This window comes from Terrapene carolina, unplaced genomic scaffold (genome assembly GCF_002925995.2).
Source record: "Terrapene carolina triunguis isolate 2854851 unplaced genomic scaffold, T_m_triunguis-2.0 Scaffold838, whole genome shotgun sequence".
Taxonomy (NCBI): domain Eukaryota; kingdom Metazoa; phylum Chordata; order Testudines; family Emydidae; genus Terrapene; species Terrapene triunguis.
In genome coordinates, this window is record NW_020665189.1 from 6,211,497 (window position 1) to 6,225,955 (window position 14,459).

A 14,459-nucleotide genomic window follows, 5' to 3' on the forward strand; every position below is an offset into this window, starting at 1 on the left:
ACTACATTTATTTCAGAAGCATTTTGGCTGTAGAGCAGTGTTATTAAATGGAATTTCCCCACATATGCTGCATAGAATAATTTATAGAAATGCACAAAGTCTTGTGTATTTCATCCATTGAGCTGAAAAACAAACAAACAGTTACACATCTAAAAGTACTCCTCTTCTAGAAATCAAAATTCAGTTCACAAGCCCAATTCGCAGAGGGAAGAAGGTCATTGGTTCCATAGAATTGCTGTGAGGGCTTTGAAATAAACCAGGAACAGAGAGATTCCAGGCACTCCTCCACGCTAAAAAGGCTAAACTGGGCCTACAGTTTGTAACATCATAATCCTATCCATTTTAAAGCCAACCTCTGTCATGTCTACAAGTTCCAGTACATGGCACTGGCTGGGCAAGCATGTTGAGACTGCTGTTTCTTCTGCTAAACTGTTTTATTACCTCTTCCTCCCTGCCACCCATTAAGTAGGGTCCATGTTACTATCAGTTGCATCCTGACACCTAGACTGTAAGCTATCTGGGGCAGGGACTGTTTTCTTTATTACTTATCCGAACAGTGCCTAGCACAATGGGACTTTGATCCTTTATGGAAATTCTTTGGCCCTACCCATTATACAAATAAATAAGTCACAGTTCTACGTTATGCATTCAGCAGGTCATTTGTACACACAAACAAGCACACAGTCATGGTATTTGCAAGCACATGTTAGCCAACCTAAATATTTAAAAAGAAAAAGTCAGGCTCCAGAAGATTAAGTGGGTTTTGGGGGAGTAAGGTATGTGTGGACAAATGTAAATTCAAGTGTATTAGCATCCAGATGACCGCTGCATTAATATCAGGTAAGGAATGCTAAATACCACAAAAACCTGTTATCAGTCAAAATTAATACAACTTCCCTGACCCAGGTTTTACAAGGCAAATACTCTACAAACAGTGTAACACTATCACAGGTATAAAGTGACCCTCAATAGCTGATCACCACTGAGTACAGACAAGTGCTTTAGAGCTTCATGGCACTGCCTAAGAAGCATGCAACTGGCCACAAGAAGTGCTAGAAAAGTTAAGAGCTCATTAAAAAAAAATTATTAAGACTCAGGGTAGGGACTGTTCAGCATATTTTTACTCATTGTCAAGCATCATATAACCAAGCATATTTTTCATAAGACTACTTTCTATTAACAACATTTTTGCTAACACCAACCTCTCAGAGGAAGAAGGAAGTTTCTGCTTTTGCATGCTTGCTTTTCTTGCCCTTTTCAGATTTTCACTATCTTCCCTGAAAGAAAAGACACATCAGCATAAATACCCAAAACGTTTTAGTTTCAGCAGCACTGACTTAAGCCCATGCAGATATTTTTAAAATAAAATAAACAGACCCTGTTCCCTTCTCATCTCTATGTGCATGCACAGAAAATGGGGTTTAGTTGCAGATCTAACCCAGTTTAGATATTTGCAATGAATCGCCTCAAAACCAACCCTGACATCAGGAGCTGCAGCCCGTGAAAGGGTCTTGGGACTGCTTGCCACCCTGTTGGTAATACACCATGAATGAGATCAACTGAGCAGCAAGCTGAATTTGGCAGTGCAACTTAGCAGGTAGGGCACTAGCTTGGTAGTCGGGAGACCTGGGTTTTAGTCCCAGGCCCTGCTGCTGGGCAGCTAGAGGGCAGGTCACTTCCCTGCCTGTGCCTCACTCAGGTTCTCTGCCTGTAAAATGGGATCCCTCCTTTGGAAAGTGCTCCAGGAGAGCTCAGGATTGTGGGGTTTTTTTGCTTGTTTGTTTTTTCTCGGAACACACTTTAATGAGTTACAGGAGTTTTTGCAACTTGGCAATAGCCTTCCTCCTGGCTGCCAGAATATTGTCGAGCTCTTCACGTTTTCGCTTGGCCCGAATGTGAGTACCAACCCTTTTCTTTATGAACTTCAGAGCACGTTTGTCCTTGGAAACTTTCAGCAATTCCTTAGCACTTTTCTCATAGGGAACAAAACCACAGACCTCTCTGATCATGTCTCGCACAAACTTAGTGTGTTTGGTCAGGTGCTCTCTGCGGCGGCACTGCCGGGGCTTTGACACGTTCTTCGTCACCTTGTGGCCCTTACTGAGGGCGACGGCCACGGGGCAGCGGTTCGCCATGTCTGCCCCAACTGAACGGCGCCACACCGGAAGGAGGATTGTTATTGCTGGGTCCAGCCCAGCAACCCCATGAGGCTTGCTGTGGACGACGGGCCAGGCCCCTCACAGGCGCAGGAAGACTGCCGCGTCACAGCTGCACGTGGGTGGCCCCCAAGTGAGCAGGGAGCCCAGCCTTGCCCCGCTGGAGCCAGCGCACGTGGCCGCTCAGCCGGCCCGGCGCAGGAGGGCTCCGCACCCCGCTGCTCAGCCCAGCCTCACCTTCGCCCCGCACCCCATGTCCGGGGGTCACATACCCAGCTTCTCCCCACACGTGGGGGCAGCTCCGGGCCAGGCCGGGCGCTGCCAGGCCGGATAGCTGGGAGGCCCCGTGCGCAGCAGCCCTGCCTGGCGGCGGGCGTGAGAAGAAAGGAAGGAGGCGCGGCCGCTGGACCGGGGAAGCAGGGTGCGCACTCGCAGACCCCGCCCAGCGCCGGCTGCTTCCCGCCTCCGCCTCCTCCCGACACAGATGCGCAGGCGCGGGCGCAGCCGGGGGGAGGGTGGGTGCGGTGCGCCTGCGCGTGATTCAGGCGCTATCTGTGCCTGGGGGCAGCGCCGCTGGGCGCTGTGGTTTTGGATGATGGGGGGCAGTGGGGTGCTCAGGGTACTGGGGAGGGGAGGCGCTGTGGCTTGGGTGATGGGGTTTGTGGCTGTGGTGGGATGCGATGCGGTTTTAGGTGCTGGAGGATGGCTGTGGAGTCATGCTGTGGGCGCGTTGGCTGAAGAATGGGGTCGCACGTAGCTCCCTCCTGTCTTGTGCCAGACAGAGGGCCAGCTGCCTCTCATGCAGCATCTCTCCCAGCCCTGGAGGAAGAAGAGACACATCATCCTCCACTAGCTGTGGAGCTCTGGGTCTATAGGTAACACAGCCCCACACTGGATCATCCCTCCCACAGCCCCCTCCCCAGTGGGCATCCTCTTAAGTGACCAAGGGACCTCATGACGTAGCCTGCCCAGTGTACGTGTGTGAGGGTTGGGATCAGGAGGATGACAGAGCCAGAATCCACACAGAATCCAACATCTGGATGCTTATCGCCACCAGCTGCCTCCAACACCTGTAGCTTCACCACCCGGCCCTGCAAACTATGACCCTTACCCACTGCACTCAACCCCCATCACCATGCAGTATAGCCATCCTCAAGTGCAGCACTCATTGCACAGTACTCCAGACAGGAAGGCTGAGTAAGGGTATGTCTACACTATGAAATTAGGTCGAATTTATAGAAGCCGGTTTTATAGAAATCGGTTTTATACAGTCGATTGTGTGTGTCCCCACATAAAATGCTCTAAGTGCATTAAGTCGGCGGACCGCGTCCACAGTACCGAGGCTAGCGTCGACTTCCGGAGCGTTGCACTATGGGTAGCTATCCCACAGTTCCCACAGTCTCCGCTGCCTATTGGAATTCTGGGTTGAGATCCCAATGCCTGATGATGCAAAAACAGTGTCGCGGGGGGTTCTGGGTACATGTCGTCAGGCCCCTCCCCCTCCATCAGAGCAACGTCAGACAATCGATTCGCGCCTTTTTACCTGGGTTACCTGTGCAGACAACATACCACGGCAAGCATGGAGCCCGCTCAGCTCAGCTCACCGTCACCATATGTCATCTGGGTGCCGGCAGACGTGGTACTGCATTGCTACACAGCAGCAGCTAATTGCCTTTTGGCAGTAGATGGTGTATTATGACTGGTATCCATTGTCGTATTCCTCAGTGAGTTCAATCAGAGGCACCTGGGCAGACATGTTTTGTTTCCTGGAGACTCAGTCCTGCCGGCAGTCCTATTGAACCGTCTTGACGATGATGGCTAGCTGTCGTAGTACAGCATCTTCTGCCAAGCACCCAGAAGATGCCGATGGCTATCAGTCATGCTGCACCATCTGCTGCCAGCTTAAGATGTAAAAAATAGATGGACCGGATTTGTTCTGTATTCATTTGCTTCCCCCTCCCTCCGTGAAATCAACGGCCTGCTAAACCCAGGGTTTTGAGTTCAATCTTTGGGCGGGCTATTCTGTGTGACAGTTGTTTGTGTTTCTCCCTGATGCACAGTCACCTTTGTTGATTTTAATTCCCTGTACCTGTAAGCCATGTCGTCACTCGCCCCTCCTTCCCTCCCTCCGTCAGACAATAGTTTCGCGCCTTTTTTCAGCCCAGACGCCATAGCACTGGGATCATGGAGCCCGCTCAGATCACCACGGCAATTATGAGCACTATGAACACCACGCGCATTGTCCTGGAGTATATGCAGAGCCAGAACATGCCAAAGCAAAACCAGACGAGGAGGCGATTGCAGCGATTGCAGCGCGGTGACGAGAGTGATGAGGAAGTTGACATGGACATAGACCTCTCACAAAGTACAGGCCCCAGCAATGTGCAAATCATGGTGTTACTGGGGCAGGTTCATGCCGTGGAACGCCGATTCTGGGCCCGGGAAACAAGCACAGACTGGTGGGACCGCATCGTGTTGCAGGTGTGGGACGATTCCCAGTGGCTGCAAAACTTTCGCATGCGTAAGGGCACTTTCATGGAACTTTATGACTTGCTTTCCCCTGCCCTGAAGCGCCAGAATACCAGGATGAGAGCAGCCCTCACAGTTGAGAAGCAAGTGGCGATAGCCCTGTGGAAGCTTGCAACGCCAGACAGCTACCGGTCAGTCGGGAATCAATTTGGAGTGGGCAAATCTACTGTTGGGGCTGCTGTGATCCAAGTAGCCAATGCAATCAAAGACCTGCTGATATCAAGGGTAGTGACTCTGGGAAACGTGCAGGTCATAGTGGATGGCTTTGCTGCAATGGGATTCCCAAACTGCGGTGGGGCGATAGACGGAACCCATATCCCTATCTTGTCACCGGAGCACCAAGCCACCGAGTACATAAACCGCAAGGGGTACTTTTCAATGCTGCTGCAAGCCCTGGTGGATCACAAGGGACGTTTCACTAACATGCTTGTGGGATGGCCGGGAAAAGACGCCACCTATCCTCTTCAGCTCGCCACTTGCTCTCTTCAGCCCGCGATTCAGCCCGCCACCTGTCCTCTCGTTCATATTGTGCTTTTTTGCACTCTGACATTGACTGCCTCCATGCATTCTGCTGTGCTCTGTCAGCGTGGGAGGACATCTGGAGCTCCGAGAACATATCATCCCGAGTCCGCAGTTTTCTCCTTCTAATCTTCACTAGCCTCTGTGAAGGAGAAACATTTGCAGCTGGTGGAGGAGAAGGGAGAGGTGGTTAAAAAAGACACATTTTAGAGAACAATGGGTACACTCTTTCACGTTAAATTTTGCTGTTCACATTACACAGCACATGTGCTTTCGTTACATGGTCGCATTTTTCCTCTTATATTGAGGGCCTGCCAGTTTGGTGTGAGAGATCACTCACGCAGTGCCAGGCAACAGATTTTGGCTTGCAGGCAGCCATGGTAAGCCACAGTCTTTTGGCTTTTTTAACCTTCTTAACATGTGGGAATGGTTTCAAACAGTAGCGCCCTCATTTCCCATACCAAGCACCCGTTGGGTTGGCCATTTAAAATGGGTTTGCAATGTAAAAGGAGGGGCTGCGGTTTCCGGGTTAACATGCAGCACAAACCCAACTACCCCCCCCCCACACACACACACCCAATTCTCTGGGATGATCACTTCACCCCTCCCCCCCACCGCGTGGCTAACAGCGGGGAACATTTATGTTCAGCCGAGCTGGAACGGGCACCTCTGAATGTCCCCTTAATAAAATCACCCCATTTCAACCAGGTGACCGTGAATGATATCACTCTCCTGAGGATAACAAAGAGAGATAAGGAATGGATGTTGTCTGCATGCCACCGGGACCATACGCTGCCATGCTTTGTTAAGCAATGATTCCAGACTACGTGCTACTGGCCTGGCGTGGTAAAGTGTCCTACCATGGCGGACGGGATAAGGCAGCCCTCCCCAGAAACCTTTTGCAAAGGCTTTGGGAGTACATGAAGGAGAGCTTTCTGGAGATGTCCCTGGAGGATTTCCGCTCCATCCCCATACACGTTAACAGACTTTTCCAGTAGCTGTACTGGCCGCGATGGCCAGGGCAAATTAATCATTAATCATTAAACACGCTTGCTTTTAAACCATGTGTAATATTTACAAAGGTACACTCACCAGAGGTCCCTTGTGCACCCTCAGGGTCTGGGAGCACGCCTTGGGTGAGTTCGGGGGTTACTGATTCCAGGTCCAGGGTGAGAAACATATCCTGGCTGTTGGGGAAATCGGTTTCTCCGCTTCCTTGCTGTGAGCTATCTTCATTGTCTTCATCATCATCTTCCTCGTACCCCAAACCCGCTTCCCTGTTGCGTGATTCTCCATTGATGGAGTCAAAGCACACGGTTGGGGTAGTGGTGGCTACACTCCCTAGCATTGCATGCAGCTCCGCGTAGAAGCGGCATGTTTGCGGCTCTGCCCCGGACCTTCCGTTTGCCTCTCTGGCTTTGTGGTAGGCTTGCCGTAGCTCCTTAATTTTCACGCGGCACTGCTGTGCGTCCCCTGTTATGGCCTCTGTCCTTCATGGCCTTTGAGACTTTTTCTAATATTTTGCCATTTCGTTCACTGCTACGGAGTTCAGCTAGCACTGATTCGTCTCCCCATATGGCGAGCAGATCCCGTACCTCCCGTTCTGTCCATGCTGGAGCTCTTTTGCGATCCTGGGACTCCATCATGGTTACCTGTGCTGATGAGCTCTGCGTGGTCACCTGTGCTCTCCATGCTGGGCAAACAGGAAATGAAATTCAAAAGTTCGCGGGGCTTTTCCTGTCTACCTGGTCAGTGCATCTGAGTTGAGAGTGCTGTCCAGAGCGGTCACAATGAAGCACTGTGGGATAGTCCCGGAGGCCAATAACGTCGAATTCCGTCCACACTACCCCAAATCCGACCCGCAAAGCCGATTTTAGCACTAATCCCCTCGTCGGAGGTGGAGTAAAGAAACCGGTTTAAAGGGCCCTTGAAGTCGAAAAAAAGGGCTTCATCGTGTGGACGTGTCCAGCTTAATTCGATTTAACGCTGCTAAATTCGACCTAAACTCGTAGTGTAGACCAGGCCTATGATAACAGGACATACGCAAATCTGTGATGATACCGTTCCCCACCCCCTTGCCCTTTCTGTTTCCCAAGCAGTTGTGTTTCTTTTCAATAAATGAATTTTCTTTTCAATAAATGGATTTTTTGGCTTTGAAAACATTCTTTATTACTGCATAAAGTAAAAGATACCTTAGCCCAGGAAAGCAACAGGCACTGCAAGTCAGCGTAGCAAACACAGATTCCTATTAATATTGGAAGCACTGCACTCCACTCCCGTGCAGGGCACCAGACATTACTGGTGGTTTTCAGCCTCAAATTGCTCCCTGAAGGCATCCCTAATCCTTGCAGCCCTGTGCTGGGCCCCTCTAATAGCCCTGCTCTCTGGCTGTTCAAATTCAGCCTCCAGGTATTGAACCTCCAAGTTCCATGCCCGAATGAATCTTTCACCCTTCCCTTCACAAATGTTATGGAGGGTACAGCACGCAGATATAACCAGGGGGATGCTGTTATCGGCCAGGTCCAGCTTCCCATACGGTGTTCATGCTCTCTGTATGTGTGTATATATATCTCTTCAATATATGTTCCATTCTATGCATCCGAAGAAGTGGGCTGTAGCCCACGAAAGCTTATGCTCTAATAAATTTGTTAGTCTCTAAGGTGCCACAAGTACTCCTCTTCTTTTTGCAGATACAGACTAACACGGCTGCTACTCTGAAAAGTGGCCCTTTAAACGACCAAAAGCACACTCCACAGTCATTCTGCATCTGCTCAGCCTGTTGTTGAACCGCTCCTTGCTGCTATCAAGGCTCCCTGTGTAGGGTTTCATGAGCCATGGCATTAAAGGGTAAGTGGGGTCTCCAAGGATCACAGTGGGCATTTCGACTACCCCTATGGTGATCTGGTCTGGGAAAAAAGTTCTGGCTTGCAGCTTCCTGAACAGGCCAGTGTTCCGAAAGATGCGTGCGTCATGCACCTATCTGGGCCAGCCTACATTAATGTCAATGAAATGCCCATGGTGATCCACAAGTGCCTAGAGAACCATAGAGAAATATCCCTTCCGATTAATGTACTCGGAGGCTAGGTGGGCTGGTGCCAGAATTGGAATATGCATCCCATCTATCGCCCCTCGCAGTTAGGGAAACCCATTTGTGCAAAGCCCATTTGTGCAGTGTCATGCACGTTACCCAGAGTCTCGGTTCTTCTCAGCAGGATGTGATTACTGGCCCTGCAAACTTGCATCAATACGAATCCAGTGGTCGACTTTCCCACTCCAAACTGGTTAGCAACCGATCGGTAGCTGTCTGGAGTTGCCAGCTTCTAGATTGCAACAGCCACCCGCTTCTCCACCGTCAGGGCAGCTCTCAATCTTGTGTCCTTGCGCCACAGGGTGGGGGCGAGCTCATCACCCAGTCCCATGAAAGTGGCTCTCTCATCTGAAAGTTCTGCAGCCACTGCTCGTCATCCCAGACTTGCATGACGATGTGATCCCACCACTCAGTGCTTGTTTCCCGTGGTGAGCATGTCCAAGAATGCCACAAGCAATCTCGTGTCGTATGCGTAACTCGGGTCTATATCATCGTCAGTCCTCACTGTCTGTTTGGATCTTAAGGAGTAACTCGACTGCCAAATGTGACGTGCTGGCGAGACTCGTCAGTGTATTCCTCAGCAGTTCAGGCTCCATTCCTGCAGACCGAAAGAGAAGACAGAGCACGTAGCACAAAAACGTTGAAAGATGGCGCCAAATGTGGACGGAAGCACAGGGATTGCTGGGATGCAAACCGATGCATCATGGGGTGTTGGGACAGGACCCAGAATGCCCCGCACCTCCCACCCCCTTCCCATAAGCCATAGCGCCAGAATGGGAAGAGGTGCTCTGTGGGATAGCTGCTCATAATGCACCGCTCCCAATGCCGCTGCAAGTGCCGCAAATGTGGCTACACCAGTACGCTTGCAGCTGTCAGTGTGGACAGACTGCAGCACTTTCCCTACTGCGCTCTACAAAGGCTGGTTTAACTCAAAGCGCTCTACATCTGCAAGTGTAGCCATGCCCTTTGTGAAAGCCTCAAAGAGATGTCTATATTTTTAGCCTCCTTTCATGGGCTTTCCCACTGGAGCAGGCAGCTGGGCCCTGTGGTTTTATATTTTGCACGTGTGCGTAGATGTGCCAGCAGGTGGATTTTGTAAACTGAAAAACATACCTGTAGGATTTTCACAAATAAGGCCCAGCACCGATCCTCAGGCCCATGCATTAGTCAGTGCTCAAGTGGGAAACGTCTAATGAGGTCCTCTCCATGAGGGCTGGCTTTATTGGTCGTGGAGTGACTGTTTTATCGTGGGAGCCAGTGCGAGGGACCCACATTTTCCACTTTGCATAGGGCGCCAGGATTTCTAGAGCAGTCTGTCTCCTGACATACAGAGTAATAAAATCGTCAATTAATATGAAGTCAGAACTTACTCCTGACTTGGTGCTAGACTATGGAATTCACTTCTGTAAGCAATTAAAACAAAACACCCCCCACCCCCTGTCCCGTTTTTTCACAGTTGCTATCTGGTCACCCTACCTAATACTGTCAGATCTCCGCATTTTAAAATGTAGAACTGGTTTTAAGCAATAAAGAATTTCTGATGCCATCTAGTGGTAGATGGAGATTTACATATTTCAAGAAATCTGCAGAATGTCCAAGAGGCTGAATCCGTCAGTGTTTTTAAGCACTGCCAGGTGATTTCACTGTTTTTCCTCAAGTATCTATTAACAAGGTCTGTTAACAAGGTCTGTGAAAAGAATTTTAAAAAATAATTTAAAAAATAGTGACATTGTGATGCTTTGGGGGTTCACCCAGAGCAGTGAGGGGTTCTGTCACCCCCTGCCCTGGAACCCTCAATGCCTCTGTGCTGTGCAGCTTTGACTCGGAACCCTGACACCAGCCACCTGCCCACAGCACGATGGCCTCACGTTGGCTTCTGGCAGCCTGGTGATACCACTAGCCCCTTCCAGCCCCGAGTTTCCTCAAAACCATCTCCCCAGTCTCCTGCAGCACTCAGCCCTTCTCACTGCAGCACTCGCACACCCATATCCATAGGTACCGACTCCATGGGTGCTCCAGGGCTGGAGCACCCACGGGGAAGCCAAGCTCCCACTTCCTTGCCTCCTCCCCACCCAGCATGCCGCGTCTCCGCTCCTCACCCTCCCTCCCAGTGCTTCCCGCCACCCCACCGCCTAACAGCTGTTTAGCAGTGCTTACGACTTTCCGGGAGGGAAGGGGAGGAGTGGAGACGCGGTGTGCTCAGGGGAGGAGGCGGAAAAGAGGCAGGACGGGGTGGGGACTTTGGGGAAGGGGTGGAATGGGGGCGGGGCCAGGGGCATGCAGGGATCGAGTACCCACCGGGAACAGGGGAAGTCAGCGCCTATGCCCATATCCAGTTCACTGCTCCTTTAAAGAGACAATCCATGGCACCCCTGTTTGTTTGGCTGAAGATTTTACTCTTTCATTTTGGAACACTGCACTGAGATGGCTGTTTAATAACACAAGATTAAGTTTGTTAACAAAGAACAGAGATTTAAGTGATACCAAGTGGAAGGAATTGAGATAGAAATGGTTACAAACAAACAAAAGTAAAAATGTGCTTTTAAGATTAAAGCCTAATTTAACAAATCTAGAGTCTTGGTTTCTCACCTATATTCAGTTTCCAGAAACTTCCAACTCCTTGGCTGAAAGATTCCACTTTTCTGTGATGCACAGGAGCTCTGGCCTGTTGTATGTGCCCCGTAATGGAGACCAAAATGGCTCTTGTCCTTGCTTATATCTTCCAAAGTTCAATGACATTGCTTCAGGAGGCAGGAAGGTTTCCTGGAGCTGCAGCTTCCATGACCCACACTGGTTTGCCTGGTGGCTTTGTCTACTTTGCATGTAAATGTAATTTAATTGTCTCTCTTTGCTCAGTTTACATTGGAGACATATTCAAGCAGGTGGAACCATGTTCCTTTGTCCATTGACTTAAGTCTTGATGGCCAAACCCATTTTAAAAACGCATTTCCAGCACATATTTATAATTATTCATATATCGACCATCCATATACTATGCAAAAATATTGATGACCAGCAGGTTGCCAGTTTATATATGATAACTGACATGACACCTTTTAGAGACAGATTATGACAATTGTGAGTTGGAGTACGCTGAGAAGGTCAGGTCAGCTGAGGTTCACTGCTACATACTGAGGAGCCCCTTGCTCTCTGGCATTGGGGTGCTCTTAGGATCACAGACATCTCTTGTAAGGTTCTACCTAAAGTCTGGCAATGCTTTTAAGAATCAATATAGAGTATATGGTATATTGCCCAAGCCAAAAAGCATTAGAAGTGTGTTTTGGTGGAGTTCAGCTAATGTCCAAAAAGCAATTTTACATTCTTTGTTCAGTGTTATGGCCAACTGGATGTGTAGTCATTACAAAAGGTAGTACTTACGAAAGGAATGTAGAACCAAATATACAGTAGAACCTCAATTTTATGAACATCAATCTTATGAATGGCCAGTTATATGAACCATTTTTCCCAACTGGGTGAAAACAAAAAATATCATATAACTAAGGTGATGTTGAGGAAGAGCAAGTTGAGATCCCTTCACATTCTGCTGCCTTCAGTGCAATACAAATCACTTTGCAGTGGTTTGAAGGATGAGAAGAAAGAAATACAGGGCGCAATACTGCAACTTGTGTATTGTATTGACTGTCACTTGGAGGTGTTCAGTTTTATGAACTCTTCAATTCCCGAGTAGTGCATAAAATAAGGGTGCTATTGTATGTATGTTGCTTGCAAATGTTTCACTAATTTATTGACTCTGCTCTTTAGTCTCACAATACTGGGCATATACTGGATATATCTTGGTTTTAGTAAAGCTTTTGACACAATCCCCCATGACAGTCTCTTAAACAAACTAGGGAAATGTGGTCTAGATTAAATTATTACAAGGTGGGTGTATAACTGGTTGAAAGACTGTACTCGTGGTTCACTGACAATCTGGGAGAATGTATCTAGTGGGATCCTACAGGGGGTCTGTCCTTGCTCTGGTACTGTTCAACATTTTAATTAATGATTTGGATAATGGAATGGAGAGCATGCTTATAAACACTTGCGGATGAAACACAGAGCTGGGAGGGGTTGCAAGCACTTTTGAGGAAAGGATTAGAATTTAAAAGGACCTTGACAAATAGGAGAAATGGTCTGAATTCAACAAGACGGCATTCAATAAGGATAAGTGCAAAGTACTACAATTAGGAAGGAAAAATCAAATGCTCATATCCAAAATGGGAAATAACTGGCTAGGCAGTAGTGCTGCTGAAAAGGATCTGGGAGTTATAGTGGATCACAAATTGAATATGAGTCAATAATGTGATGCAGTTGTGAAAAAGGCTAATATCCTGGTGTATATTAACAGGCATGTCATATGTAACACATGGGAGGTAATTGTCCCACTCTACTCAGCACTCGTGAGGCCTCAGCTGGCGTCCTGTGTCTAGTTCAGGGTGCCATACTTCAGGAAAGATGTGGACAAATTGGAAATAGTCAGGAAGAAAGCAACAGAAATGAAAAAAGGTTTAGAAAACCTGACCTAGGAGGAAAGGTTACAAAACTGGGCTTGTTTAGTTTTGAGCAAAGAAGACTGAGGAGGGCCCTGATAACAGTCTTCAAAAAAGGGCTGCTATAAAGAGACCTGAGATCAATTGTTCTCCATGCCCACTGAAGATAGGACAAGAAATAATCAGCTTAATCTGCAGCAAGGGAAATTTAGGTTAGATATTAAGAAAAACTGTCTAAACATTCTAAGTATAAGGCTAGTTTAGTGGAATAGGCTTCTAAGGGAGATTGGGGAAACCACATCATTGTAGGTTTTTAAGAACTGGTTAGACAGACACCTGTCAGGGATGGTCTAGCTTTACTTGGTCCTGCCTCAGTGTGGAGGTATGGACTAAGTGACCTCTCAAGGTCCCTTCCAGCCCTACATTTCTATGATACTATGATTTCTATAACTCCTTCCATCCAAGGAAGGTGCTGTACAAACATTAATTAATTAATTAATTACTTAAGCTTCACAACATGGGCTATATATGGATCACTTTATTCAGCCTGAAATACCTCAGCTGGATAACAACATGCTCCAGCTTAAGACCAGAAGTGAATACATATCTAATTGCAACTCCAGGGGGAATTTGGGAAGAGCAAACATAATTACCAGAGATTTAATTTGGCTAAGAAAACGCAGTTGAACACCTCTACTCTTGTGAAAAGACTTAGAAGAGCTTTAATGATCACAGGTGCTCAGCAGTTTATTATTAAGACTACTATTTTATCACAGAGATCACGGAAGTCATGGAATCTGTGACTTCCGAAGACTTCAGTGACTTCAGCCGGCAGGCAGCTGGGAGCTGCAGGGTCCTGCCACTGCCCAGGGTGGCCAGGAGCTACGGGGTACCCCTGTAACCCAGGCAGCAGGGCCCCCCGAGCTCTGAGACAGCAGCGGTACCCCGCAGCTCCCAGCCGCCACAAGCAGTGGGGGTACTCCACAGCTCCCAGCTGCTGCTGCCAGGGGATCTCTGTAACTCTCAGCCGCTGCAGGTGGCAGCGGAACCCCGCAGCTCCCCACCGCCCTGGGGGGCAGAGGGAGCTCTGAGCCCCCATGGGTGATGGGGGCCCCTGGAGATCCCAGCCAGGCCCCTGCAGCTGCCTAGCGGCTCCCCATTTTGTAATGGTTGTGTAATGATATTTTTAGTAAAAGTCAGGGCTTCCGTGAATTTTTCTTTATTGCCCATGACCTGTCCCTGACTTTTACTTAAAATATCCATGATAAAATCTTAGCCTTATTTATTATTACATGGAACTTCCAACAGCACAGCTCCTTCCTCCTGCTATACTGAGGTACTGTTTCAAGAATGATTTCTAGGGAAGAGTCCCCCTACTGGATCACCAGCACCACTTCCTGCAGGACATGGGTGTTCCTTGGAGGACTCATTCAAAGGCCATGGCCACTTTGGAGTTTATGTAGCAGTGTAGCTACATACTGGTGCAAGTCCCTAGCGCACATGCACTGTGACAGTATAAGATGATGCTTGCACTGGTTCAGGTTACCTGGTAACATACAAGTTACTTGCATTTGATACAGTTCCACATGGGGAATTATTAGTTAAATTGGAAAAGATGGGGATCAATATGAAAATTGAAATGTGGATAAGGAACTGGTTAAAGGGGAGACTACAACG

At 48.5% G+C, this 14,459-nt stretch overlaps 1 protein-coding gene and 1 long non-coding RNA gene across 3 annotated transcripts in view; both read right to left on the reverse strand.

Annotated features, from left to right (window-relative positions):
• LOC112102619 overlaps nucleotides 1–2,521 on the reverse strand; it is a 4,492-nt gene extending 1,971 nt beyond the window's left edge. The window contains exons 1-2 of one of the 2 annotated variants that reach the window (XR_002907763.3): nucleotides 2,394–2,521; nucleotides 1,203–1,277 (exon numbers count right to left, since the gene is read on the reverse strand). This is a non-coding gene — a long non-coding RNA (uncharacterized LOC112102619). The remainder of the gene's footprint in view (nucleotides 1–1,202; nucleotides 1,278–2,393) is intronic. The other variant, XR_002907764.3, reaches the window with a different exon arrangement.
• LOC112102618 (60S ribosomal protein L36-like) lies at nucleotides 1,791–2,245 on the reverse strand. The gene has a single exon (XM_024194012.3). The coding sequence runs from the start codon at nucleotides 2,133–2,135 to the stop codon at nucleotides 1,809–1,811; it is 327 nt and encodes a 108-aa protein (XP_024049780.2). The 5' UTR covers nucleotides 2,136–2,245; the 3' UTR covers nucleotides 1,791–1,808.
• Nucleotides 2,522–14,459: the final 11,938 nt, after the last annotated feature.